Source organism: Melitaea cinxia, chromosome 12, assembly GCF_905220565.1.
Source record: "Melitaea cinxia chromosome 12, ilMelCinx1.1, whole genome shotgun sequence".
In the NCBI taxonomy this organism is placed as follows: domain Eukaryota; kingdom Metazoa; phylum Arthropoda; class Insecta; order Lepidoptera; family Nymphalidae; genus Melitaea; species Melitaea cinxia.
Window position 1 is genome coordinate 16,792,363 of NC_059405.1, and position 27,821 is coordinate 16,820,183.

At 40.6% G+C, this 27,821-nt stretch overlaps 1 protein-coding gene and 1 long non-coding RNA gene across 2 annotated transcripts in view; one reads left to right on the plus strand and one right to left on the minus strand.

Annotated features, from left to right (window-relative positions):
* Positions 1 to 6,863, plus strand: part of LOC123658350 — a 55,147-nt gene extending 48,284 nt beyond the window's left edge. Inside the window, exon 3 of the long non-coding RNA XR_006743861.1 lies at positions 6,566 to 6,863. This is a non-coding gene — a long non-coding RNA (uncharacterized LOC123658350). The remainder of the gene's footprint in view (positions 1 to 6,565) is intronic.
* A 12,141-nt stretch (positions 6,864 to 19,004) lies between these two features.
* Positions 19,005 to 23,240, minus strand: LOC123658297 (uncharacterized protein K02A2.6-like). Its single transcript, XM_045593735.1, has 2 exons — positions 20,675 to 23,240; positions 19,005 to 20,179 (listed from the first exon to the last, which is right to left on the minus strand). Exons 1-2 carry the CDS (start codon positions 23,238 to 23,240, stop codon positions 19,005 to 19,007), a joined length of 3,741 nt encoding a protein of 1,246 aa, XP_045449691.1.
* Positions 23,241 to 27,821: the final 4,581 nt, after the last annotated feature.

Below are 27,821 nucleotides of genomic sequence, written 5' to 3' on the forward strand. Positions count from 1 at the left end.
TGCAGCGTGTTTCGGAGAAGGTTTTAGTATATGATATGTTGGTGATGATTTATTGTGTAAGTATGGACGGATAGAGGTCGCTAGTTGAACCTAAAAGTGTGCAAATATTTCTCAAGAAAATAGCATCGTAATTATACTTCGAAGCAAGGATATGAAAAGGGCGAAATACTAAAAAAATGTAGTGATTTTTTTTAATAATTTTTTTTTAATTTTTTTTTTTACATATGTAAAAAATATAAATATGGAATATGTAAATATTTACTACCAATAAAAATAAATAATATATTGATGAATTGTAAGTTTTATAAGTCAATAAACATGTTTTGTTTTACAATTAAGTTTACTATCATTTGCAAAGTATTAGAAAGCTCACTAAACAATTCAGGGTCACCGAGTTTCAACGAAAAATCGAACACAAGTAAAATTCAGTTCGATCGTCGTTTGATATATATAAATGACTTATCTCGAAGATTCCATGACACCCCTGAGGATTCTCCCACCCCGTAGCTGACTCGCTTACAAGGATTTGTGGCCTCCCCTATCGGATATCTTTTGTTGGAAATATCACATTGTTCGCGCCTTACAAATTGTGTCTCCACAGAAATGCGGAAAACATTACATTATCCCTCGTTTTCACTCGTGATGTTTTTAGTGGCGAAATGTTTGCATAATTTCTTTGTGATAATGATATGAATCTCAAGTTTTCTAACGTTTCCAACGGGACTTTTCTTTTATGGAGAAGGAAAAGGTGAACGTTTAGATACGTGAATGGTCAAAAGGTCCTTGATAAAAACAGCCTTATCTCTGTCGTTGTGGGCATGTTTTTATGAAATTAGGTACTAAAAATTGGTGATTTTATCATTACTTTATAATGCAATACCTAGTTCATGTGCAGATTTTTTAAATTTGTCTTAGATATATATGGAAATTTGCGTAATTTTAACAACCCTTTTTAACCGACTTCAAAAAAGGAGGAGGTTACTCAATTCGACCGCTTTATTTTTTTAATGTATATTCGGGGATATAACTTCGTCGTTTATCGTCGTCGTCGAACCGATTTTGATTATTCTTTTTTTGTTGGAAAGAAGATATCCCAAGGGTGTTCCCAATCCCTATAAAATGAAAAGAATTTAATGAAAAGTATTGTTATGTTTATACCTATATGTTTTCTTTTCTTGATACTTTTAGATGACTTTAAAATCTAAATCTATTAAATTAGTCAAATTATAACTAATTTTACAACAATAAATTGAAATCGGTATACTAAATGCTTGTAATAATTACCTACCTATATCCTACTATACCTATAGTACAGCTAAAAGCGCTGTAAAGCGTCACTCTTCATAGTATGAAATTCGGCATAAAAATAATTGTGGTTGCTAGCAAACGAAAAAAAAACAACTTCATGGTACCATGATAAGGTAACCAGGATCTGATGATGGAATCCTAGAGAAATCGAGGGGGACCCTCGATTTCGAAATCTTAGTGACGACTAGTGCGTTTGTTAATTTATTTCGTCTACTTACGTTGTATTACTTGTCGATGTGATTGAAGTCGGTTTTTTTCGTTTTCTTCTTCTTAGTCGCACACTCTTGTCAGAGTGGTCGTGGCTGCGCTGACGAGGTACATAGTGGGGTGTTTGGTGGGTTGATAATATTTTCGAGGGTAGCTCTCCTGGCGATGTGCTTCCATTTCCCTCTGTTGGAGGCGTCGCGAGTACACTGGACCATGGTGGACTCAGTAGCTCTTATGATGACGTCTGTCCAGCGGGTTGGCGTCCGACCGCGTGCTCTCTTGCCTTCCACCTGGCCCTGCACCACTAGTTTCTCCATCGAGTTCTCATTTCTAGAGATGTGCCCAAAGAACTTCAGTATTCGTAGTTGTACAGTTGATGATAGTCTGTCTTTGATACGAAGTTCTCTGAGGATGGATACGTTGGTGCGAAACGCCGTCCACGGGATCTTTAGGAGGCGCCTCCAGCACCACATCTCTAATGCATCGATTTTACGGCGATCCTGCAGTTTCAGAGACCAAGTTTCGGCTCCATAGAGAAAGATTGGAAACACAAGGCATTTCATCAACCTGACTTTAGTCTTCTTGGTGATCCTTCTGTCTCTCCAAATCTTTCCCAGTCGTTCCACAGCAGACCTGGTCATGGCGCACCTTCGCCTTATTTCGTCGCCACATCCTCCAGTACTTGATATAGTGGAGCCGAGGTAAATATAGTTCTGTACCACTTCGCAATTAGCTATTTTGTGTACATTGCTTCCACTTTGTTCAGCCCGGTCCACTATCATCATCTTCGTCTTGTCTCGGTTGATAGCAAGTCCGAATTGGAGGCTGATATTTTCCAGACGGGTCAAAAGATTTTCAATGTCTTCTCTAGTCTGTGCGAGAAGGGCAGTGTCGTCAGCGTATCTAAGGTTATTTATCACGTGTCCCCCAACCGATATTCCTTTGTTCCAATCTTCCAGGACAATACGCATAATGTACTCTGTGTAGGTGTTAAAGAGTAATGGCGATAAGATGCATCCTTGTCGTACACCGGCCTCAGTCTTAAAATTACTTGAAAGGGTATCATCCACTTTTACCGCTGCAGTACCATCTTCATACAGCCTCCTCAACAGAACTATTAAATGATGCGGTACACCCATTTTTGCAAGTATTGTCCAGAGGTGTGTCCATATGACCGTATCAAATGCTTTGCGAAAGTCCACAAAGCAGATGTAAAGGGTTGTATTGAATTCTCTGGCCTTCTCAATAATCTGACGCAATATAAGAATTTGTTCGCGAGTGCCTCTTCCTTTAACAAATCCGGCTTGCTCGGGTGCGATTTGACTTGAAAGGTAGGCCAACAGCCGTCTATTTATTATGTGGAGCATCACCTTACTTGCATGCGATATCAAGGATATGAGTCGGTAGTTGTTGCATTTCTTGGTGGACCCTTTTTTGTGCAGTGGAATAAAAATGGATTTCGACCAGTCGTCGGGCCATATTCCGGTCTCCCATATTTTACTGCAGATGGTGTATAAGACATCTACTCCGGATTCTCCCATTACTTTGAGGACCTCGACTGGGATTTCGTCACAACCTATGGCTTTATTGCATTTTAGGTGTTTAATTGCTGCTCGTACTTCATCGCGCATTATGTCGGGTTCACGGTCACGTATATCGTAGGAAAAGCACGTGAAGCTTGATGCCGAGTTGTTGGAAAATAGTGATTGGCAATACTCCTTCCACACATTCACTATATCCTTTATCTCTGTAACCGTCATCCCAGCGGAATCCTCAATAGCCCACGTCTTAGGCTTAAATTGGCGTGTTATGTATCGCACCTTATCGTACAGATCTTTGGTCTGATATTTGTTAGAGTGCTGTTCCAGTTCATCACATATCCTACCCAGATGGTTATTGCGGTCACGTCGACAAGCAGCTTGTATGATAGCTGACTTAGCATTCAACTCAGTAATACTAGCACCACTGGCTTTAAGTTTTCGGCGCTCTTCAACCATATGCCAGGTGTCTTCCGTCATCCAATGCTGTCGTTTTAGTATGACGGTTTTCGGCTGTGACTCCGCAATCGCTTCCATAATATACGTCCTTGCCGAGGTCCATAAGAAATTAGAGTCATTATTTCCGATGCCTGTTCTCCATGCGGTATGTCTGCTCTGTATTGAGGTTGCGAGTAACTTTGGATCTTTCACCTCTATTCTTTTAGCCATTTTTATTTGTCTTGCTCTCTGCAATTTCAGTCGTATATTTCCAATGAGCAGTTGGTGGTCGGAATGACAATCAGCACCCGGCAAGGTATGCGCATTGGTTATTGAGCTTCTCCATCTGGTTCTCACCAATATGTAATCTATCTGATTGCGGTGCTTGCCGTCGGGGGATGTCCAGGTATATAGGCGTCTAGGATGGTGTTTGAACATCGTGTTTGTTATGGTCATGTTGTTGTCGGCAGCGAACTCTATGAGTCGCTCTCCCCTTGGGTTACGGACACCATGGCCATAGTTCCCAACAATATGTCGTATGCCTGTATCCATTGTGGTGTTTCCTACCTTGGCGTTAAAGTCACCAATGATGAGTAAAAGCTCTCTTTTAGGAATTTTAGCTATAGAAGACTCAAGTTGACAATAGAAGTCTTCTACTTCTTCATCTCTGGCAGAACTTGTAGGAGCATAGACTTGAATAATGTTGAGTGGGGTTGGTGATGCGCTAAGTTTAATGGACATAATTCTATCATTAATAGGGTGGTAGCCAAGCACCGAGTTTTTCCACGATTTAGGGATCGCAATAGCCACACCCGAAAAGCTACTTTTGTCGTTGCCGGAGAAGTAGATAGTGTGTTTCTCTGAGTCAAAGTGGCCGCTATCTTTCCAGTGTGTCTCGCTGATTCCTGCGATAGTGAGTTTGCATCGCTCAAGTTCTTGTTCCAGAATGTGAAGCTTCCCATCTTCAAGAAGCCCCCGAACATTCCATGTACCTATGCGAAGATTTTTTCTTAAGTTGACATTTATTCTTCTTCCAGTAGCATTTTTTCCATAAGATGCCTGGTTGCCCGCATCCTGATGGCCGGTATCCCATTTCACACCCTCAGCCCCGGAAAACTCAGGGCGCCGGTCGCTACGCGGGTTGCCAGGCGGTCTCACAGTGTCTTTACGCATACTCATCATTGCAACTCTCATGGGATAAATAATGTAGTAGGTTCCCGTTACTTTCTACATCGCGGTACTGTAACCTCAGTGGTTATAGTAATCCAAGAGTGAATCGGATCAGAACATATGGTTCATTCGCTTCACTTCGGTACTGATGGTAACCGCTGCCCTCCATCAGGATTCAGGTACTACGCCCCTGTGGCTTGCTTCCTCCGCTGGTTAGTCCGTACCAACAACTGTTGTCTCCGCATTTACCACCGTTGAGGTCTTCACCCGTAACCCTGGGTAGGGGTTCTGCGTTATACCCCGCAGTACTGGGTCCCTGCTGAACTTCGCCATCTACACACTCCGGCTTACTGAAGTGTAAGATGCCCACCCCCGCGACGTGGACGCGCCAGACAGGACCTACCCAAGTGAAAAGTAGAGAAGGTGACTCTACTTTCCCAGGGGCCGGGTTAATGGACGTGTATAATCCACGCCCAAAATTTTTTCGTTTTACACAAACACAATTATTAGAAAATACTTGTGCTAAAAAAATAATAAGAGAAAGAAAGAAAGAGTATGAGAGGAAGATGTTTAAGTTTAAAATTGACTCATTTCTTACCCTTGGTTATGCAAATATACTTACAAAAAGTATAAACGATATTAATGTGGGAATGTATCTACAAGCAGATGCACGAACAAATGACATTTTTATCACAAATACCGTGACCCGTCGTCGAGGACAACAACTGATTAAATTAAAATATTCCCGATTCCCGAACTCAAGTTCATGAAGTTATACAATCAGAGACTTAAGACGTCTGAAAACAATCGACTTGAAAGACATTCAACACTTGAATACACTTAAGAGCGTTTAATACCCCCTACTTACCAAGTGATCGATGTATTTCAAGGCCTATCTGACAAATGAACTGTGAAGGAGGGGAAATTAAAGCATCGTTATTTTGGTTTGAAGACAATGTTCGGCGAGAGTATAGAATTTTGCTTTGTTGACAAGTTGTTTGGAAATATGCATCTATGCTAATAGAATTTATTAAAATCAGAGCGAAGTAATACTGCGCTCAAGCAGTATTGTATCGTGGGGTGAGTAAGCTGACCAGAGCTCTGGAGGGGGGATTAGGGTTAGAGTCAACAACGCGCTTGTTATGCTTCTTGTGTTGTAGGCGTCTATAGGCTACGGTAATCGTTTACCATCAGGTGAGTGTTTCTGGCCGACCTTGTTGTATTTCAAAAATATTCAATAAAACATTTGTCCAATGGCTCATGACGGAGGAATAGCTAAAATCGCGTAATCCAGTTCAGCGAAGCCATAAACTAAAATTAATGAATTATTAACTATTAATAATTTATGAATTATTATCTGTATATAGTTCCAACGAACACAAAAAAAAAACTTCCAGTGTATTTATTTATTTAGTATCACCAACGGAAAGTATATAACACGTTTATAAAAATAACTAGCGACCCGCCCCGGCTTCGCACGGTTGCAAAAACTATCAGTGTTCCTCTACTATGTAACGCATGTATTATACATATAAACCTTTCTCTGGAATCACTCTATTTACTAAAGAAAACTGCATCAAAATCCGTTGCGTAGTTTCATAGATCTAAGCATGCAGACAGCGGTATGTTTTATACTATGTTATAATTATGTTCGTTCTCGAACAAAGGGTATTTAGAAATAACCCGAAAAACTAACAATCATATCCGCCCAGTAAAAAGTTATGAGGACACATGACAAAAATCGAAAAAATAGTCTAGGTGAGATGCTCCAATTTTTTTGAATTCTGTTGAAAAGATTTTTAAAGATAAGATTAAAGTTTAAAACTAACTTTAGAATAGTGTAAGAATTACTCCCAATGGAGTATTAAGTTCATTGGACTGAATGTTCGTCTCATTTGTTACAGGTAAGGAGATGAATGTGCTCCGCGTCGATGGGTTCGAGCCAGCTTCATTGTCTCCAAGGTACCGGCACTTAGTGAGAAATTCGTTCACATTGCTTCAAGTGAATATTCAGTCGAATAGCGAATGAAAATGTTCAGAAGTCTGTTACGAGTTAAGTGGATTACACAAGACGTACAAGCGGTGCCACCTGTTGACACGTAGCTCCTATGTTCCTGGTCCATTCTAATGATTATGACATTCTATTCTGTAAATTATAGTTGTCAATAAACATTATTCGATCAAAATTTAGATAGAAATCAATTTGTTACGTTTTTTTTTTTTACTCCTATGATATACAAATTGCCCTTATTATTTGTGATCAAAAAACATGATCAGCTGTACGTATAATATTTAAATTTGTCTATTATTACTAAAATTACATCTTACATTACAATCACCTTATTGTAAATTTCAACCGCTACACGAACTCAAGTTAATATATTACTTTAAGACAATAACCTTGAATGTTAACACTAAGGAAACGTGTTGTCTGAAAGAAGATGTAGGGACAAAAATTGAGAAAGGTATGCTCAGACGGTTTGGCCATGTCGAGAGAATGAGTGAAGAACAATTGACGAAAAAAAGTGTATAAGGCGAGTGTGAATGGAAAGGTTGGAAGGAGTAAACCTAGGCGGACGTTCAGAGACCAAATAAAGGATGTCTTAAAAAAAGGCCAGGTCAAGAGTACCCTAAACCGAAGAGCATGCATAAAGGTAATAATGAAAGTGGAAGAAGCGAAAGAAGTATGTAAGGGTCGTAGCAAGTGGAAAGAAGTGGTCTCTGCCTACCCCTACGGGAAAGAGGCGTGATTATATGTGTATGTATCTATGTATGTATGTTAACACTAAGAGTTGCAAACGCAGTTTTTATTATGTATCATTGTTACCAACAAACTATTTAAAAAATAAAGGAGGGAATACTTTTGTTTCTCGAATAACTGCACCCATTAGGACGTCTTTTTTGTTTCTTTTTGCCCGTCGAGGTTTGTATAAAATAGTCGTGTCAATATTATATTTTCTCATTAATAACAATCCCCCTCTCTTCCCGTGGGTGTTGTAAGAGGCGACTAAGGGATTAAACAGTTCCACTGCCACCTTGGAACTAAAAAGATCGACTGATGGCGGGATAACCATCCAACTGCTGGCTTTGAAATACACAGGCCGAAGACGGGTAGCAGCGTCTTCGGTGCGACAAAGCCAGCCCTCCGGTCACCAACCCGCCTTCCCAGCGTGGTGACTATGGGCAAAACACATGAGTTCATTCCATTTCTGTGCGAACTTGTGGAGGCCTATGTCCAGCAGTGGACTGTATTAGGCTGAACTGATGATGACTGATGAATATTCATGTGTCTTTCCGCTGCGTCTCGAAGAGCACGTTAGGCCGTCGGTCCCAGTTGTTATCATATACATACACCTGATAGCAATCGTTACTCATAGTGGAGAATATATACGCCAATCTAAGCTCATATCTTTCACCTACGTGGAGATTGAGGCCTATGCCCAGCAGTGGGATATTAGATACTGAATCGATGATGTATAGATTTAGTGAAAATTAGGTCGCTCATCTTGGGAACATTACCGAAGATGTGTTGATAGCGGTAAAGTCAGCAACGCGGTTGTGATAGTTGGATGCGTTCATAGCCTTTGGCAATATATTGGCATCACACTTGGATGTACAGGTTGAATTATACAACCAATAATGATTGTGTATGTTATTGTTTATTTTTCTCAACACGTTGTTTTAAATTCTAACATCGTCACAACGCTATGGAATTCATTATTATGTATCCAGGCCAAGAAGGCGGGCACCAGAGCTTAATGTAGCGTCAATTATGTGCCGAGATTAATGGAGAAAGAATTTTATTACACGCTTCGTAATTGTAGCAATAGTTAACACTGTTCTTGTTTTACTACTTATGATTTTATATTACTGGCTCCGGTTAATCCATATTCGTCTGCCTTGCTTATTATATTAACTAAGCAGCTATATGGGCAAAGAAAGTGAAAACATTTATTGCACGTACAGTATAAAACCAAGGCGTACGACAAACAAACATAAACAATATTACAACAAATACATAGCTAACAAGCAAACACATAATCACAATACGAGAATACACCAAACAATTAACAATTTAACTTATTATATAATATACATTTTAACACAACAACGCATTACTTAACACGGTTCTAAATACTTACAACATGATTTAGCAAATTGAGTCGACTCATATCAAATAGTATTATTGGAGGCCAACATACTAGTCAATAATCTCCTGCATCCGCACTCACCATCGCGAACAGCGGCCGGGAGCGCCTCATGACCGTTCTGCGCGGAGCGCATATACCACATGCCCTTGTCGCCGGGTTATCTATTTTATTATTTAGTAAATGGTAGTAAGGGCATACTTTCGCCTTAGCTCGAGTATGTCCAAGCCTACCATACCATTTACATAAAGAGTGTATACAACGAGTAGGAGTAGAAGACGCGTTGGATCAACGGTCACAGCACTGGTTTGTGGGTGTTACGCTAACGGCTAAGCCTTCGGTCCCAGTTGTTATCATGTACACTTGATAGCGATTAATACTAATAGTATAACATAATACCGCCTACCCGCATTAAAGCAGCGTGGTGGATTAAGCTCTGATCCTTCTCCCTACATGGGGAAAGAGGCCTATGGTAGGTTGACAACTCGCTTGTGATATATTTATGCAATGCAAGGCAACCGCTTGCCATATTTAGCCCTAAAGTTATGAAGAAACAACAGTTTCTTACCATTTTTTTAAATATTGCCACTTAGTTTTTTAACTCTTCTTAATCTACTGCCGGCCGGTTGGTACAGGGTGAGACTGAAACCATAAAACTTATAATTTCGTTGACAAAAGGGTAAATATGATTGATGATAATAAAACACTACTAGCATTTTGCATATTCTATACAAAAAAATGTAACTCGCGGGAACCAAACCCGTTAATATTCCATCAGATAGCACCTACTTAACATGTACCAATTACCCTTGTTGAGGTACACTCAACTGTTGCCTTTTAAACATACATTAAACACCTTTTAACCTTAAACAAACAAATGTCAAAAACAACAAATTAAGCGTCAACAAACAACGATGAAACATGAGAAATATAACCCGTGATGTTTTAGAAGGGTCTCTAATTTAATACATTATATATGTTAGCGAGAAGAGTAAATTTCTGCTCCTTTTATTTTCAAACGGTTAGCGTAAAAAATCATCTGAGACCAGAGAAAATAAAATATAAACGGCAGATATGCTGTAGTGGCTTATAGTAGAAAAAAATGTATTCTTGGTAAATTATGTTCATTTGGCTTTTTCGCACCTAAGACGCTGGTGCCCATCTTCAGCCTGTGTATTGCGGTCCTGCGGTCACCAACCAGCCTGCCCAGCGTAGTGACTATGGGCAAAACACATGAGATCACGCCATATTTGGCGCGAACTTGTGGAGGCCTATGTCGAGCAGTGCACTGCAATAGGCTGAAATGATATGGTGATGATGATGTTCATTTGTTTTATGACTAATAATCTAATATATATTAATTTTGTGTTATTATGTTCATCGTAAAGGACTTAAAAGTGCACAGTATATAATTTTCAACAGAAAGCGTTATAATTTTCTCAATTTAAATTTTTGAAAATTATGCAGAAAAACACACTTTTTTATGGTTTATAGGGACATAAATTAATGAATCTGGCACCGAAGATTATGGATTCAGATCACTTGAACAGGTTATTTTTCTGGCGTGTCAACTCAAACGTATTATTTCGAACGACCCCCAGGAGGTTGAGAATTCGGTTGAGGTAATCCATCGAGTCTACTAAAATAGAATATTTTGTTTATCATATTTAATGTAGGTACTATGCTTATACATTACCCGGCAATAAATAATACATATCGACCATTGGAAAGAAACAATCAGCTAATTTCGACTTTAAACAATCGATTGCCATGTGCGAGCGTAACACATATGACCGCTAATTGTTATAACTACAACGCCAAAGAGTTGTTAAACAAACAAAAAAATCACGATTTAAAACAATTAGTTTGTAAAGAAAAGCAATTATTCCATTTCTAACTGCTTGCTCTTTGCCCTCAAAACTGTAACCAAGTCCCTTTGGTCCTTTTGCCCGCCTCGGAGCCGACCTGAATAAGCTTTTAATGGATTTGTACTTGAAACCGTTTGAAATAGCACTCTTCGCCGCATCAGAGATTAGATCTAAATATTTGTATCTACTTCCAAAGTTCGGTTTCAATTGAAATGGGATGGGTTTTTTCATAATCTTAACAAAGAAAACTTTTCTGTTCGAAATGTTCGCTAAGCATCCTCTGAGGTTGAAATTATTATCAATTCTGTTATTGTATACGATGATTGGCATTTCGTTTTGCTGAGGAAAAATCCAACTACATTTATTATGGGACTATTCTACTATTAATATTATTTTCATTTGACCTGTGACTTTACACGGAGACTTTTTCTGAAAGAGCGAGAACACAAAATCATTCACTTCTTTATTTTATCTCATCGTATTAAAAAATTCAATCTTGTTGACTTTCAACGAAGACAATTTTTACGTTTACTGCCTTGTGTTTGTACATTTTAAAAGTTCGTCGGTCTTGTCTGGTGTTTTACGAGCGTCAACGATGTTCCGACGAAGAATGTGAGACTCGCTTTAATACTCAATTTTTTTAAACTTCTTGTGAACGAACGATGGCACTTTTTATGAAAAACGTGTTTTATCAACGAAACGAAATTTTTGTATTGTTCACGACTGCACTTACATTTTATACTTGTTCCATTTCAGGACTATACTTACGATTAGCTCTTCTTTAAAAAATGTTATTTTTTTTTTTTAGTTTTCTAGAAAATATTCAAACTTATCAAAGGACGAAATTGTTTCAATTTTAAATATACTTTCTTCTTCTGCTAGGAACAAGATTCAAATCTTAATCTGCTCTTACTGAGATTTGGCAGACACATTTCAGAACTTCCTCCAAAACATGCAGCCTTCCTCACGACCTTTGCGTTTACCACGAAAAGCAAGATTACTTTTGACAGCGGTGACACTAAATTTGCAACCACCCTACCAAATCCATATGATATATCCATTGAAAAAGTTTAATCATATATAAAAAATTGCATTTAGATTTATTTGTAAAGGCGTGGTCGTAAATCAGACACAGGTGTTTCAGTAACTGCTGAATCTAATCCGACTGAATATATGTCTAAATATCTAGACAGACAGATCTAACGTGTATCTGGAGTATACTAATTGATGTTTGTTTTATTCATGAAATAAAATACAGTTCGTGGTTTGCTTACTCTTTGTTTAAAATAAAAATTTTATTTATCAAGGGTTCCCCATCATTCATTTTACAAATTTTACAATTTTGAACCGATTCGGAACGTAGATTCTGCAGAGAAGAATCGGAAAGAAACTCCGCAGTTACTCTTTGGCACATAATATATAAACTGCATTTAAGTATAAAATTAGTAGGTAATATCTTGCATGAAATAAACTAATGAACTGAAAGCTCGAGCTTGTCCTGTGGTGCCGTTTATATTTAATCGAGATCTCGTGAATGTTGTAAATTGCCGATGTAAGATAAAGTCGGTCGTTTGAGAGCAAACGCAATTTTTCTTACAATAACATTGAGTCAATCTACTTGTACATATCCAACTCTATGACGGCCAATGTTCTTGTTTTTAGGTTATGAAAAGGGTTTTAAGGTACCCTGGGGTGTTCTGACTTACGTTTCACGATGCCTTTTAGTCCTAAATGACCGTCGAAAATTTATATTTTTCGACCTTTTCATATGACATTGACTTGGTTTAACGCCAAAAGGTGTTGCAGGAAAAATGGAAACATTATTATGTCTAACTTCAGGTATGTCTACGTAATATAAATATTAAATGCCTCTTTGTCTACAGAAACTATTTCTATTCCCTTTTATTACTACACCTGTATTTTTTTCCGACACACATATAAATCCTACAAACACAAACGGAATAATTGTGTTTGCCGGCAAACGAAAAAAACCGACTTCAATTATATCGACAAGTAATGTATGTATGTATGTATGTATCCGACCGAATTTCGGCCATGGCGACCACTTCGACCCCTTACAGGGCTAGGCGCTGGTGCGCACGGAGATGGCTTATATAGCCGATTTTTGCAGTAAACTCCCTTGCACAAAGTGGGCAAGTGAGCTTACCGCTCTCATAGTTAAAGTGAATGGCGGCGAGTGGACGGTCCCTGAGCTCATCGCGCTTGGCGTCGAGGTCAGCTAGTCGCTGCTCCTCAAATTCACCAGTACGCTCCCTCACGATCTCGCGCCATTCCGGTCGCTGTGCTGCCAAACTCTCCCATCGAGAGGGCTCTATATTGCATCTTTTCATGTGACGTTTCAGAACATCTTTGTATCTGAGGAGTTGTCCACCATGCTTTCGCTGGCCTTCCTCCAGCTCAGAGTAAAAGATGCGCTTCGCCACTCTCTCCTCCGACATCCGTGATACATGACCGCACCACCGAAGTTGGCGACGCATCAAATATGCCTCAATGCCACCAACATTGGCCCGTCTTAGAACTTCGGTATTACGTACCCGATCGGACCATCTGATCTTCATGATGGTGCGCAGGCATTTAAGGTGGAATCGATCGAGAGTGCGTATATGACGACGATACACACACCAGGTCTCGGAAGAGTAGAGAAGGTTTGGCAGCACGATCGACATATAAACCGAGATCTTAGTAGCCAGCTTAAGGTCATGCGAGCAGAAGACCTTGGAACACAGCTTTCCAAATGTTGCAGCTGCAGCACTTATCCTGCTGTTGATCTCGGCATCAAGGTCACAATTAGCTGTTATAGTGTTCCCCAGATAACGAAATTTATCGACCTGTTTCAGCACATCCTCACCAAGCTTAATGGTCAGTGTCTCCCGACCATGGATGTCTAGAGACATTACTTCCGTCTTTTTAACGTTGATCTTTAGGCCGAATTTGCAACATGCTTGGTGGAAAGCGGACATCAGCTGTTGCAGGCCGTCTGGGGATTCTGCCAAAAAGCACAGGTCATCGGCGTACATGATCTCTGTGATCAATGCATAAGAGACTTTGGTGCGCGCCTTAAGTCTAGCTAAGTTGAAAAGACTGCCATCAGTGCGAAAGCGAATGCGAACTCCTTCAGAAACAGCTTGTAGGATCTCCTTGACTACTACTGCAAAGTATAGGGCGAACAGTGTGGGTGCTAGGACACACCCTTGCTTTACCCCACAAGTAACGGGAAAAAAGTCGGACTGTTCGCCATCTACGGAGACGCAGCACTGCATATTGTCATGCAGGAGTCGCAGAAGTCTCACAAACTTCTCTGTGCATCCTAGCTTTCCCAGTACTATCCAGAGGGCTTCGCGAGGCACACTGTCGAATGCTTTCTCCAAGTCAACAAAGCAGAGATACAGCTGACGTCCCTGTTCTCTGCTTTTCTCCTGAAGTTGACGCACCGAGAAAATAGCTTCACATGTGCCTCGGTTAGGTCGGAAGCCAAACTGGGTTTCAGGCAGGATCCTTTCTGATAAGTCCCTTAGGCGGTTCAATAGAACTCTGGCAAAGACCTTCCCAGGAGCAGATAATATTGAAATACCGCGATATGAACTACAGTCAGAACGATCGCCCCGGTTCTTGTAAAGGGCACTAATACGAGACAATTTGAAATCGTCTGGGACTCGCTCCTCCGCCCACATTCGGACAAACAGTTTCCAAAGAGACGTGTGCAAATCCTTACCGCCGTACTTCAACAGCTCGCTTGGTATATGGTCAATGCCAGCTGCCCGCTTATTTTTCTGCTGTCTGATGGCGGTGACAACCTCGTCGAACGTCAGTGGCTCATCTAGCTCGATAGATAAAGGGAGTTGAGGCATTAAGCTGATGTTTCGCAGATCCGCTGATCGATCCACGTTGAACAGAGTGTTAAAGTGTTCAGCCCAGCGTTTTAATACTTCCTCCTTGCTAGTGAGGAGGTGTGAACTGTCTAAAGACCTCAGAGGTACTTTTGCTCGGCAGGAAATACCAAGCAGCTTTCGCAATTCGCAGTAAAACTCCCGAAGCTGATTAGTGTCAGCAAGCCACTGCATTTGACAAGCTTTGTCACGCCACCACTTATCTTTTATCTGACGAGACAGCTTGCGCAATTCTTGGTCACTCGCTTTGACCGCCGCAATGTTTCCGCCTCTTCTACTGTGCTGTCGCAAGAGTTCCCGATGTTTGTCGAGTGCTGCCCGGAGAGCCTCATTGTTGTCATCGAACCAGTCTTCACTACGCCGGTCTTTGGTGCCCAATGTAGCTAACGCGGTTTCCATAATATGACTAGACATAGCTCCCCAAGCAGCACTGACATCATCCGTCTCATTAGCAGGCAACAGATTTCCCAATAAGGCTTCGGCATATTGTTTTCTAGCCTCGCAGCACTTTAGCCTATCCACGTTTAAACACACAGGCTTTTTCTCTATGGATCTACGAGGCCGGCGGAGGCGGAGTCTTAGCTTGGTGACAATGAGTCGATGGTCAGTCCAACAGTGCGCACCTCTCATAACACGGGTGACTTGTACTTGACTGATATCTCGTTGCCGTATGATGGCGTAGTCTATCAAATGCCAGTGTTTAGACCGCGGGTGCATCCAGGTTGTCTTGTGCTTAGCGGCAAGCCGAAACATAGTGTTCGATATCGCAAGGTCGTATTGAGCACATAGACTGAGCAGCAACTGACCATTGCTGTTCATGTTGCCGACTCCATGTCTGCCCAGAACTCCAGGCCAAGCCTCATAGTCTCGGCCAACTCTGGCATTGAAATCGCCTAGCAGCAATATCTGCTCTTCGCTGTTGATGTTGTTAAGGCATTGAGATAATTCCTCATAGAATTTGTCCTTGATGTCATCAGACTTGTCCAGCGTTGGTGCATAAACACTGATGACATTAAGGTAGTTGTCCGAGTCCAGGTGAAGGCGCAGCGTGGTAACGCGGTCCGTGATGTGCACAGGACATTCATGAAGTCGCTTTGTTAATTGAGTTTTGATGGCAAATCCTACCCCAGACCTACGAGGTTCAGATGAAGGGGTACCCTTCCAGAAGAAAGTGTAACCGCCTCCAACCTCCACCAGCTCTCCTTCATCAGCGAGATGTGTTTCGCTGAGTGCAGCCACATCGACATTATAACGAAGAAGTTCACGAGCTACTATAGCGGTTTTGCGTTCGGGGCAGGCGTTGCCATCTCGGTCAATGAGCGTTCTTACATTCCACGCGCCAAATATCATGGTAGGCGGTTTCATGATTGTTTTACTCTTTCTGTTACGTCGACCACGAATTAGATTGATGCAGTGGCAGCCGCGGTTACTACCACTTTCCGGGTTGGGACGAGCCTTTTTTTAGGGCACCTTTTCTAGCCCCCTCCTCGGCTGAGCGAGGAGAGCAGTGCCTCCCTAAATAGGGCTGCTCTGTCACCCCAGGTGCTGCCGAGTTCGCATTGTCGTCCCATACTTGCAATGCGAAGGCGACCAGGACGTGTATTCACGCCCCTGGGGCCGCCTATGTGTAGGTATCAGACAAAGCCCGGCTCGCATCCCGCCGGACCTCTCTACCTCAACCCATCGCCATAGGACTTAGCGTACACGGAGTCCATGAATCGGAAGCAGTCAACTGCGCAGGATATATTAAGGTGCGCGAGCGTTCGCGCATACGCAGGCGCACACACTCGTCCTCCCCCTCCCTAATTCAGTGGAACGGTGAACCGATACGACTGTGGAAGAGGTCGGATGATGTGTCTGGCCGACGGTAACTATACGCCCTCTGCCGTCGCCCTAGGCCATCCACCTTGCCTTGCTGAATCGCCGAGTGTACCAAACCCCTTCGCAATATCTACATTGGGTTGCCACCCTCGCCGAAGCAGACAGCCGACAAGTAATACAACGTAGGTAGACGAAAAATTAGTCAAGTAAATACGCAGTATCAAAGATTACTCCAAAAGTTGTTATCAGATCTCGATGAAATTCAAATATGACCACATGGTAAACATCGGCTTTCGATTAAATTAAAAATTATCAAAATCGGTACACCCAGTAAGAAGTTATGGGGATTTTTCGAGTTTCCCTCGATTTCTCTGGGATCCCATCATCGGATCCTGGTTTCCTTTTGCCTGCAAATACAATTATGTGTTAGAAAGTAGCAGAGTATGCGTCAGACGAAAGCCAGAGGAATTCCATTCACTTCAGCCTATCGCAGTCCACTGCTGGACATAGGCCTCCCCAAGTTCGCGCCACACATCCCGGTCTTCCGCAATCCTCATCCAGCCTACACCGGCAATCTTGCAAATTCCATTCGTAACATTATAAATAATTAATTTGCGTTGCATTAATGCAAGAGAAAGAAATGAACCAAAGCCAATTGTTACGTTTTAGTCAACACAATATAGAGTAAGATCAATTTTTCTTTCATAATATTCAAATGTCATCAGATGTTTCCGCGATATTGTGCCCTTGTTCAAACATGTCAACATAATTGGTGTTTTTTGGGAGTCGTCTCGGGTTTGCGCATTTTGTCGCTTATCTCGGAGTTCGTGTCTCCGCTCCTTTTTATATTTTCAAGTCTTAGATTGATTACTGTTTGTAAGAAACTAAAAACTGTAGTACGTAAATATTTTGTTTTATTTTGAGAATTAACTGAGTTTGACTGAGTTAGGGTACAGCACAAAATTTCCTGCTCAAATATACTGTTACTGAATAATACTGTTTTCAAGCAGTGTTGTATTCCTGTTGGTGAGTAAGGTGAACAGAGCTCCTGGGGGGAATTGGGTATGGATTCGGCAACCCGTTTGCGATGCTTCTAGTGGTACAGACGTCTTCAAGCTACGGTAATCTCTTACGATCAGGTGAGCCGTGTGCTTGTTTGCTGACCTAGTTGTATTGCTTTGGCTAAGATAAAGTATGTATGTATGTAATGTATAAGTTACTGGCTTTGCTCATATTACTCACTCACTAGCTGTGCCACATTCACACGCGTTAATTTGAGAAAAAAATAGTCTATAGGCTTCCTCGACAAAAGGGCTATCCAGCATAAATATAACTTTTCAATTCAAAGCAGTTGTTCTTTAGTTTAACTTGTTTAATGAAAAAAAAAAAAACTTTTCAGCCTTATAATATCAGTATAGAATTGTAGTTACTATCATTATCATCATCATTTCAGCCTATACAGTCCACTGCTGGACATAGGCCTCCACAAGTTTACGCCAAAAATAACGTGAACTCATGTATTTTGCCTATAGTCACCACGTTGGGCAGGCGGGTTGGTGACCGCAGTACTTACTGGCTTTGTCGCACCGAAGACGCTGCTGCCCGTCTTCGGCCTGTGTATTTGAAAGCCAGCAGTTGGATGGTTATCCCGCCACCGGTCGGCTTTTTAAGTTTCAAGGTGGTAGCGGAACTGAGTTATCCCTTAGTCGCCTCTTACGACACCCACGGGAAGAGAGGGGGTGGCTATATTCTTTAGTACCGTAGCCACACAGTACAGTAGTAGATACTATGATTGCCTACAATTGTATGTTTCGTTTCTTTATCACGTTCAGAGCCAAAACAATGACTTTGTTATGGCATAGTTTTTAATCAAAATACTTTTTACCACCCCCAACGGCCCCAGCCCCGGCCAGTTGTTAATCACTTAAGTCTCTCAAAATAAACAATTATTAAACAGAGCGAATAGTTTCGTCGAGAACTTTGTAAAATTAAATTGTATCTGAAATAATATTTTCTGTAGAATTTCGACAAAATGTAGCATTATTATGATTCCTTTTGAAGTTAAATTTTAGTCAAAATATGCGTTTCTCATCATATCATTCATTCTCCTTTGATAAAGTATTTCGCGGTATTACAAGTTTCCATAAGACCTTTCTGGCACGTAATGAAATACAACTTAATAAATAATTTCTTCAGTCTCTTGCGAGAGAAACTAAACTTTGTTTATAACTTGTGCTTGAGAAATCTCTGGACTCCTGGGGATCCTACGAAGGCTTATTGAAAAGAAACTACGTTCATCCGGTTACAGCTTTAATGAGAGACTGCTTACAAAAGATTTATCTTACCCTCAAAAGACTAATTAAATAAATAAATACTACCTACATCACACCTCCACACTTAAATTACTGCACACTTAAACTAAGGGATTTTCCAATATACAAATACTTACTTTTAAAAAACTATCTGTATCAAACTTATATCTAACTTATATCTAACTTATATCTATTACAACCACACTATCTACTTAAATACTATGACGCTATATTAAACATGATTAAGTATATCTAATTAATGATTTCGTGTTCTCAGATAACTAACCTAATCAAACTCAAACCCATATCTAACTGGCTTTTTACCAATACGGGTGGGACGCTTCATGGGACTCGTGGTAGGTGCGGTCGGTGATTTATTATTAATCAACGGCGAGTGTGACGCGCTCACGTTACGGGTTGGCGAATCCTTTGTTGGAGATGCATCAGTCACCAGCGGTGGTTCCTGACCTCCTACTTCACCACTACCCGTCCCCTCACTATTCCTAGGCGTCGCTACTGTCGGTGGCGGCTGTTGCTCGACGACATCCTCACTGGCCTCCTCGGGCGTTGCATTTGGGTATATTATACTAGAACGTCGACTTCTGCGCCTAATCTGATCTCTATGTCTCGTTAGAAGTCGACCGTCATCACTATTTACTACATACCGACGCGAACCTTCTTGGCTTATAATTGTTCCCTTTACCCATTTGTCCTGACTTCCGTAGTTCCTAGCCCACACCGCATCGCCCGCTGCGTGTTTTCGGAGCGGCTCAGTGCCAGAGCTCGTCATCTGCCGGCGCTGTGCCTTCTCCACCTGGTTTCGGCGCGCGTGATCTCCACGCAAGAGGTCTAAACGCGACCGCAACGGTCTGCGCTGCAACAGCATAGCAGGGCTTTCCCCTGTTGTGCTTTGAATACTATTTCTATAAGCTAGTAGATAAGTTTGTAATGCTGTGTCAATATCTACGTCATCACGGATGGCTTTCTTTATTGCTCGCTTGCATAGTTTGACGGCATTCTCTGCTGCCCCGTTTGAAGCCGGATGATACACTGGAGAAAACGACTGTTTAATACCATTTAAAGCTAAAAACTCCTTTAACTCTGTACTCGTAAACGGCGGGCCCTGGTCTGATACTACCTCTAATGGTAGGCCAAAACGCGCGAATAGCGACCGCATTACCTTAATTACAGCTGTAGCGTTGGTTTTATTCATTTCAAATATCTCGATCCACTTTGAGCTAGAATCAATAACTATAAAGAAAATTTTTCCCTGATACGGGCCTAAAAAATCTACATGTAATCTACTCCACGGCTGGGTTAAATATGGCCAACTGCGAGGTGCGGCGTGCGGCGGTGCGGTCGCTTCCATCGCACAAGTCTCGCACGCCCGGCACGTCGCTTCTATGTCTGCGTCTATATTGGGCCACCACACATAGCTACGAGCCATAGATTTCGTCTTCACTATACCCATATGACTAACATGTAATTGTTTTAAAATTGTGTTTCGTAATGACGTTGGTATTACAATTCGGTAGCCCCACATAATACAACCCCGTTCCATATATAGCTCATGTCGTCTGTTAAAATACGGCTTCAACACATCGTCTACACACTGAGACGGCCACCCCGACTGTATGTAAACCATCGCCCTGCTCAGCACCTGATCCCGAGCCGTTGCTACGCGCACGTCATTATTTGTCACTGGCAAAAAACTTTCCGCGAAATTTAAATAAGTATATTCGTTTACGGTTTTATTTTTATTTGTCTGTTGCGGCAGTCGTGACAGTGCATCGGCGCAGTTTTTGGCAGACGCAACATACTCTATATCGTACGAATAACCTGAAAGGATAATAGCCCATCTTTGTAACCTAGACGCCGCCATAACTGGTATACCTACTTTACTACCAAAAATGTATGTTAGAGGTTTATGGTCTGTCCTCAAAATAAATTTCCTACCGTACAAATACTGGTGAAATTTCTTGATACCGTATATAATGGCTAATGCTTCCCTGTCTATTTGTGCGTACGAACGTTCAGCCGAGTTAAGTGTCCGCGAAGCGTACGCAATGGGCCGCTCGCCCCCGGGCGTGATGTGTGAGATGACGGCGCCGATCCCCGCGGCGCTGGCGTCCGCCGTCAGCACCAGTGGCAGCTCCAGCGAGTAGTGCACCAGCACCTCACTCGAGCTCAGCGCCCGCTTCACACGCGAAAACGCCGCATCGCACGCTTCACTCCAATCGTATCTCGCACCGACACGCAACAAATTATACAGTGGTGTAAGGATTGAACTTACATTTTTTATAAACTTCCCGTAATACATGACCATCCCAATGAAAGCCCTTAACTCTGATACGTTTCTTGGAATCGGAGTTCTAACAATAGCTTCTACTTTATCTTTAGACGTATGTACCCCTTCTTTACTTATGACATGCCCTAAATAATCAAGAGATTCCACAAAGAAAGAGCACTTTTCTTTTTTTACTTTAAGACCACTGGACTTCAGGCGTTCGAAAACTTTATGTAAATTATCTAAGTGTTGAGACGTGTCCCTCCCCGTTATTATAATGTCGTCTAAAAATACTCCCACGTGAGGCATATCTGCGAACAATTGCTCTAAACACCGTTGAAAAATCCCTGGGCTCGACGACAACCCATATACTAAACGTTTATACATAAAAAGCCCTTTATGAGTGTTAATTACCGCGTATTTCCTAGTATGATCCAGTTCCAGCTGAGCATACGCTTGTGACAAATCTATTTTACTAAATCTTTCACCCCCATGCAAGCGAGCCAAAAGATCTTCTACTTTAGGTAAAGGATAACGGTCGACCTCCAAAACCTTATTCAAAGTCAACTTAAAATCGGCGCAGATTCGAATTGTACCGTCTTTCTTCACAACGGGCACGATCGGTGTTGCCCAGTCTGAGTGGTCGACGGGGGTGAGGATGTCGTCGCGCACCAGCTGTTCGAGCGCGCGCTCCACCGGCTCCCGCAGCGCATACGCCAGCGGCCGCGCACGCATGAACACCGGCCGCGCTCCCTCACGCACACGAATGCTCACTTGTCCTCCCGTGAACCGCCCCAGACCGTCCGCAAATACTTCACAATATCTGGAACTAAATTCCGAGAAGTTAAAACCGGTTTCACAATTATTATTATTGACTGTATTATACTGTAAATTTGACACTAATATGTTCAACTCCGCCATCCATTGTCTACCTAATAAAACTGTATTTCCATTTTCAATAATGTACAAATCCAATATCTTTTTTGTATTATTATATTTTACAACTGGCCTAATAACACCCACCGGGCACACTAGTTCACCCGTATAATACCTTAAAACTAACTTTGTGGGTTTAATTTGTAAGTTTGAAAACATTTTTTGATATAACTGGTAATTAATACAAGAGATTGCACTCCCCGTGTCACATTCCATTTTTAAGTCATAGCCTTGCACACATAAAGAAATCATAATAGGCTTACACTGTCCAATTGATAAGCGATTAATAGGTACTATTACCTCGTCACTGTCGCTATCCGCCGAGTAAGCGCCACTGATGCCGTCGCCGTCGCTTCTCTGTCTGTTTTCTTGCATATTATGCAAAGAATTATTTTTTATCAACTTCGGACACATCCTCTTTAAATGTCCCTCTTGAGTGCAAATTCGACATACGTATAGCTTAAATTTGCACGTATTTGAATTATGTTTGCCCCCGCAAACTCTGCACTCGTCATGGCCCGCTCCGCTTGTGGTACTCGAACCGCCGCCGCTAGCTTGCACTGACTCACGCGCCACGCGCGTGTTTCGCCTCGCCGGCCGGTTGCCGCCGCCGATCGCCCCGCGCCGCTCGCTGCCGCCGCCGGTCGCTCCGCGCCGCTCGTTGCCGCCGCCGGTCACCCCGCGCCACCCGTCGCCGCCGCCGCTCTGTTGAAACTTGTGCACGGGTACGGTCGCGGTTTCTTGTGTGCTGCTGCCGTTCCTGCCCCTCGTACCATCCTCCACTAATGCTGCGTTCGTCTCTGCCGCCTCCATTGACAAGGCCAGCTTATACGCTTTGTCGATAGTGATGCTGTCGTCTTCGGTAAACAATTTCTGCCGTATGTCATCGTTTACCAAGCCGCACACGAATTGGTCTCTCATGTTTTCTTTTAAGCTGTCTGCCGTAAAAGAACAATCCTTGCTTAGTCTTTTTAGTTCCGAGAAGTATGTCGCGATATTTTCACCTGGTTTCTGGATCCGTTGCCGAAATTTAAACCTTTCAGCCAACATACTCGGCTTGGGGTTTAAGTGACCTTTCATTACTGCCACAAGCTCCGTATAAGTTTTTGAAGACGGTTTGTCCGGGGTACAAAGGTTAACCATCAACTCATACGCACTATTACCAATGACCGTAATTAAAGTTGCGACTTTCAACTCACTTTTTACATTATTGGCAATAAAATATTGATCTACACGATCCACATATGTGTCCCAATTGTCCTTAGCCACGTCAAACGCACCGATCTTTCCAACCGCCATCTTTTGTGCTCACTGTTCGCAACGCTATAATAAACACCGCACAGTCCCGGCACTTTTACACATATTACAATCAAACACTGAGTTTATTTAATGTACACGCGTGATAATCGTTATAATCGTCGCCACTGAGAAATCTCTGGACTCCTGGGGATCCTACGAAGGCTTATTGAAAAGAAACTACGTTCATCCGGTTACAGCTTTAATGAGAGACTGCTTACAAAAGATTTATCTTACCCTCAAAAGACTAATTAAATAAATAAATACTACCTACATCACAGTGCTAAAATTGTACTTACACCAAGGTGAAATAGACATAACCTTAGAACGGTTAAAGAACTATATTATCGATTCCATACTACACAGATATACTTGGAACTCCAAGTACAGGAAAATTGCCAAGTAAAGGAAGTTATTCATTCGAAAACAAAAAATAAAGCCACTTATACTCAACGGCTAATTATACGTTGGAGGTAACATGCGATACATAATAATATACAATAATGGCGAAAACACTAAGGGAAGTAAGACGACGTATATCTGTATCGTCAATAAGCCCGAATGAAAAGTTTTTGTAAAGGCTGACGAAGTTAGAAGAGCGTATCAAACACGTAGTTGTAGCAACAAACAGCGCTTCAAAAATTGTATAAACATTTTTTTTCCATTGCTGTAATAAAGACATTTCTAATTATTGCTGTTCGCTACGCTTCAGCCTTGTAATATCCCACTGCTGGGCATAGGCCCTTTTTCCCCATGTAGGAGAAGGATCAGAGCTTAATCCACAATGCTGCTCTAATGCGGGGTGGTGGATATATTTTCTACTATGAGTAACGATCGCTATCAGGTGTACACGATAATAACCGGGACCGACGGCTTAACGTGCTCTCCGAGGCACGGTGGGGAGACTCACAAGAACAAACACCTAGACCACGGCAAACATTTGTATGGCCAATACAACCCGCAACTGCCAGCGCTACAGTCGCTTCAATTTTCTAATTATTTTTTCCTAATATATATTTATCACAAACATTGAAAAGTTAATAATTTTATTTTATTTTCTATACATACTCGTAGACATATACATTATTGTATGAATTAGATTTTTTAAATTAGAATCTTATTTAAAAAAAATATTGATAGCTCAAAGCTTTCTGCTGAAATGGTTTCTCAATAACAAGCCACCGATTCTGGTCCCAGCTGAAATATTTATCCTTTATTTATTTTTTACAAAAGACAAATCGCCTTTGATCAATCTTAGATGAGAAATCGTACAAATTCAAAGCGTTTTGTTGAAAGTATTTAAACGTTTCTCAAAAGTAAATTGTTTTCAACTCTTGTAAAGGATTTAATTCTTTACTTGTTAGATCTATTTCAAGAAATGTTTCAATGAAAGCTGAATGTGAGAACGCTTTGTACGTTTTTGATCCAATGTGACTCCCACGTTAAAGTTTTTAGGCTATTGCAAATGTTTGACAATCCGTAATTGAAGTCGATCTTTGTATTATTATTTATTTTTTTATCTTTATTTGTTTATTTATTAAAAACACAAAAAAGAAGATATAATTTAGAACAATTTGATACAAATCAAATAAGTATGCAAAGGTTAACTAATATTATAAAGCTGAATTTATTATTTTGTTTAAACTGCTAATCTCGGAACTATTAGGATATTATTTTACAAGGCATTTTGTCCTTAAATTAACGCTTGGGATACAGCCAGTACAAACATTAAAGTACTCACAGTTAAAGTATAATATTAGTTACATTTTTCTGTATAAAAACTGTTAAATAATGGACGCTATTTACATTTTACATACAAACAAACATAACGAATATAAATAAAAACGTTTATGGTAGACAGCCTTGCCTATAGGTACTTCACTCTAAAAACACGATTATAGCATCACCTACGCTATATTAATCAATTCAAATTCAGATCCTGTCAATAAGAATCGGCAATAAATTCTCCTGTTGCTTTTTAAAATATCGCTAAATGATTAAAGCCATCAAAACACCATCCCTAACACATACATTACAATACTCATACATAAATTTCAATATACAAAGTACCAAAGGAAAAAAAATTGAAAACGGAAACCAGCAAACACTACGACTTTATCACGTTATAGATAACACAACAAACGCGATCAATCTTTTAGAAGCACAGTGGGAAAACAATGGTCTTTCTGAATGAGAGCAGATGGAGCGCCGGATGAATACATCCTCGCACTGACGCCGCGGATTGAGTGATCTGGACCGAGCCGATTGTGCTTTAGTACTTTGTTGAAAAATATTAATACCAAGGTAAATTTGTATCGGAAATTATTTATGTCTCAACAATGTATTGTTTAAAAGTAAAGCTCTTGATGATCAACGTTAATATTTAAAAAATATGAAAATATTTAGTAAAATGTATTGTACCTGTTGCGCTGGCGGTTGCGGGTTCGATTCCCGCACACGACAAACATTTGTATTGGCCATGCAGGTGTTTGCCGTGGTCTGGGTGTTTGTGCAGACCTAGTGGGTCTCGCCACTGTGCCTCGGAGAGCACGTTAAGCCGTCGGTCCCGGTTGTTATCATGTACACCTGATAGCGATCGTTACTCATAGTAGGGAATATATCCGCCAACCCGTATTGGAGCAGCGTGGTGGATTAAGCTCTGATCCTTCTCCTACAAGGGGAAAGAGGCCTATGCCCAGTAGTGGGATATTACAGGCTGAAGCGTAGTAAAATATATTTTATATCAAATAGTTAATAGAAATAAGAAGTATAAAATCGTAAGTCGTTTTTGTGTGAATATTAGAGATTCGTTTAACGTACATAATACGAAACTGATTTCAGAACTAAATTTTTACCTGCCTTCAAAGAGTATCGTAGATCTTTATAAATAGGAGAGATAACAGGCCATTAGCCTTGTAATACATCGTGTATTGGGGCTCGCTGAAAATCAGCGCCGGGACTAATAAGTAGGGTAACATGCCGAGTGAGAATAGTGAGGACCCATTTTCGAGAACTCGAAGACATTTTAGAGTGAGATAAAAATAAAAAATGTATTCGGTAATTCTTGTAAATTTTATGAAGTAAAAATTCATGACGCACGCTTGACTTGAGGAGTAAATGAATACGTGACGACAGCGTTACGAAAAGTGTTATCGGGTGAGGCGAACGGAAGTTGAGAGGAAGTTATAAGTCGTGTGGTCTAAAGCACACTCGTTTTTATTAGTTTAACTTTTCTATTTTATTTGTAATATATGTGAGTGAGAGAAATTATTTATTTAAATAATTTATTTTATTCATCAGCTCAGACTTAGAAGCGGGTTAAATTTAGCTAACAAGATTTTACCTAAACATACATACTCCTGTGCTTACCATGTTTATTGTTTTGTTGAGGTCCCCATACTTCGGCAATGTTTCAATCTGTGACTGAGACTGTCTCCCCGTCATCATGGCGACAATAAACGTGGTACGAGTAAGCACTCAAACAAATATAAATTTAAACATGAAAAGTGATCGCGTTAACTTAAAACAACATACTTAAATACTTACAAGTTTGCTATACCCGTGCGAATAATTCGCACTAAATAAAGTATAATAATTATCGCCTTTTGTACATTCCTTTTTTTTGTTATTACTATTATTATTTCTCGCTTGTTTCTTTTTCTGTTATGTTATTTCTATTGTTTTTGGTTGTACAATAAAATATATTTGTATTGTATTGTATCATTACAAAAAAGTATTCATACGTGAGTTGATTTGACATTGATTAAAAAATACTGAACGTCAATCATGTTGACGTTGTTTAAAAATTAAAGCCGTCATATATATAATTTTAATAATTAATTAATTTACAAAAACAAAATTAATAATAAATTTAGTTTTTGATGCCGGTAGAACAAGCAACTATCTATAAAATGATATATAATTTACGTGGAGTAATTGTGAGGTTTTTTCTAAAAAGGGTGGCAAACATTTTAAGCTTAGCGTATTAATATATATGATATTTCACGTTAATAAAAGCTTTTAAAAGTGAGCTTGGTACTGTGCTTGTACACAATTCATCGTGTTTTTTACAATTTGTCATTTATATTTTATTAAATGTATTCATTCACAATAAAAATTACCAACGTACTTACTCCACTAAAGTTCCAACCATCGTAGACTACATTTCAACCTACACTGTGATTTCCGCTCCAATACACCCGGGTCACATACGAAGCCACGATCATTTTACTGTGAGCGCTAGATACTAGCTACTATTTCGAATAAAATTTTACAACGAGTATTGGTGATACAAACTGGTATTTTGTATTTTTTGTTGTTTAATTTTTTCATTTTCACTTTCGAGGGAACTAGGCTGAATAAAAAAACCGACTTCTATTACGTAAAATATAATCAAGTAAATGAGTAGGTGTTATTAAAAATATCTCAAAATATTATCATATCTCAATCAAATTTAACTGAGGCCACAAAACAAACATCTTTCGATTATAAACCACCCAGTTAAAAGTCCTGAGGTAACATACACTCAGAAACTTTTTTGAAGTCTGTTAAAAACTATTTAGTATTAGGGCACTTATCATTCAC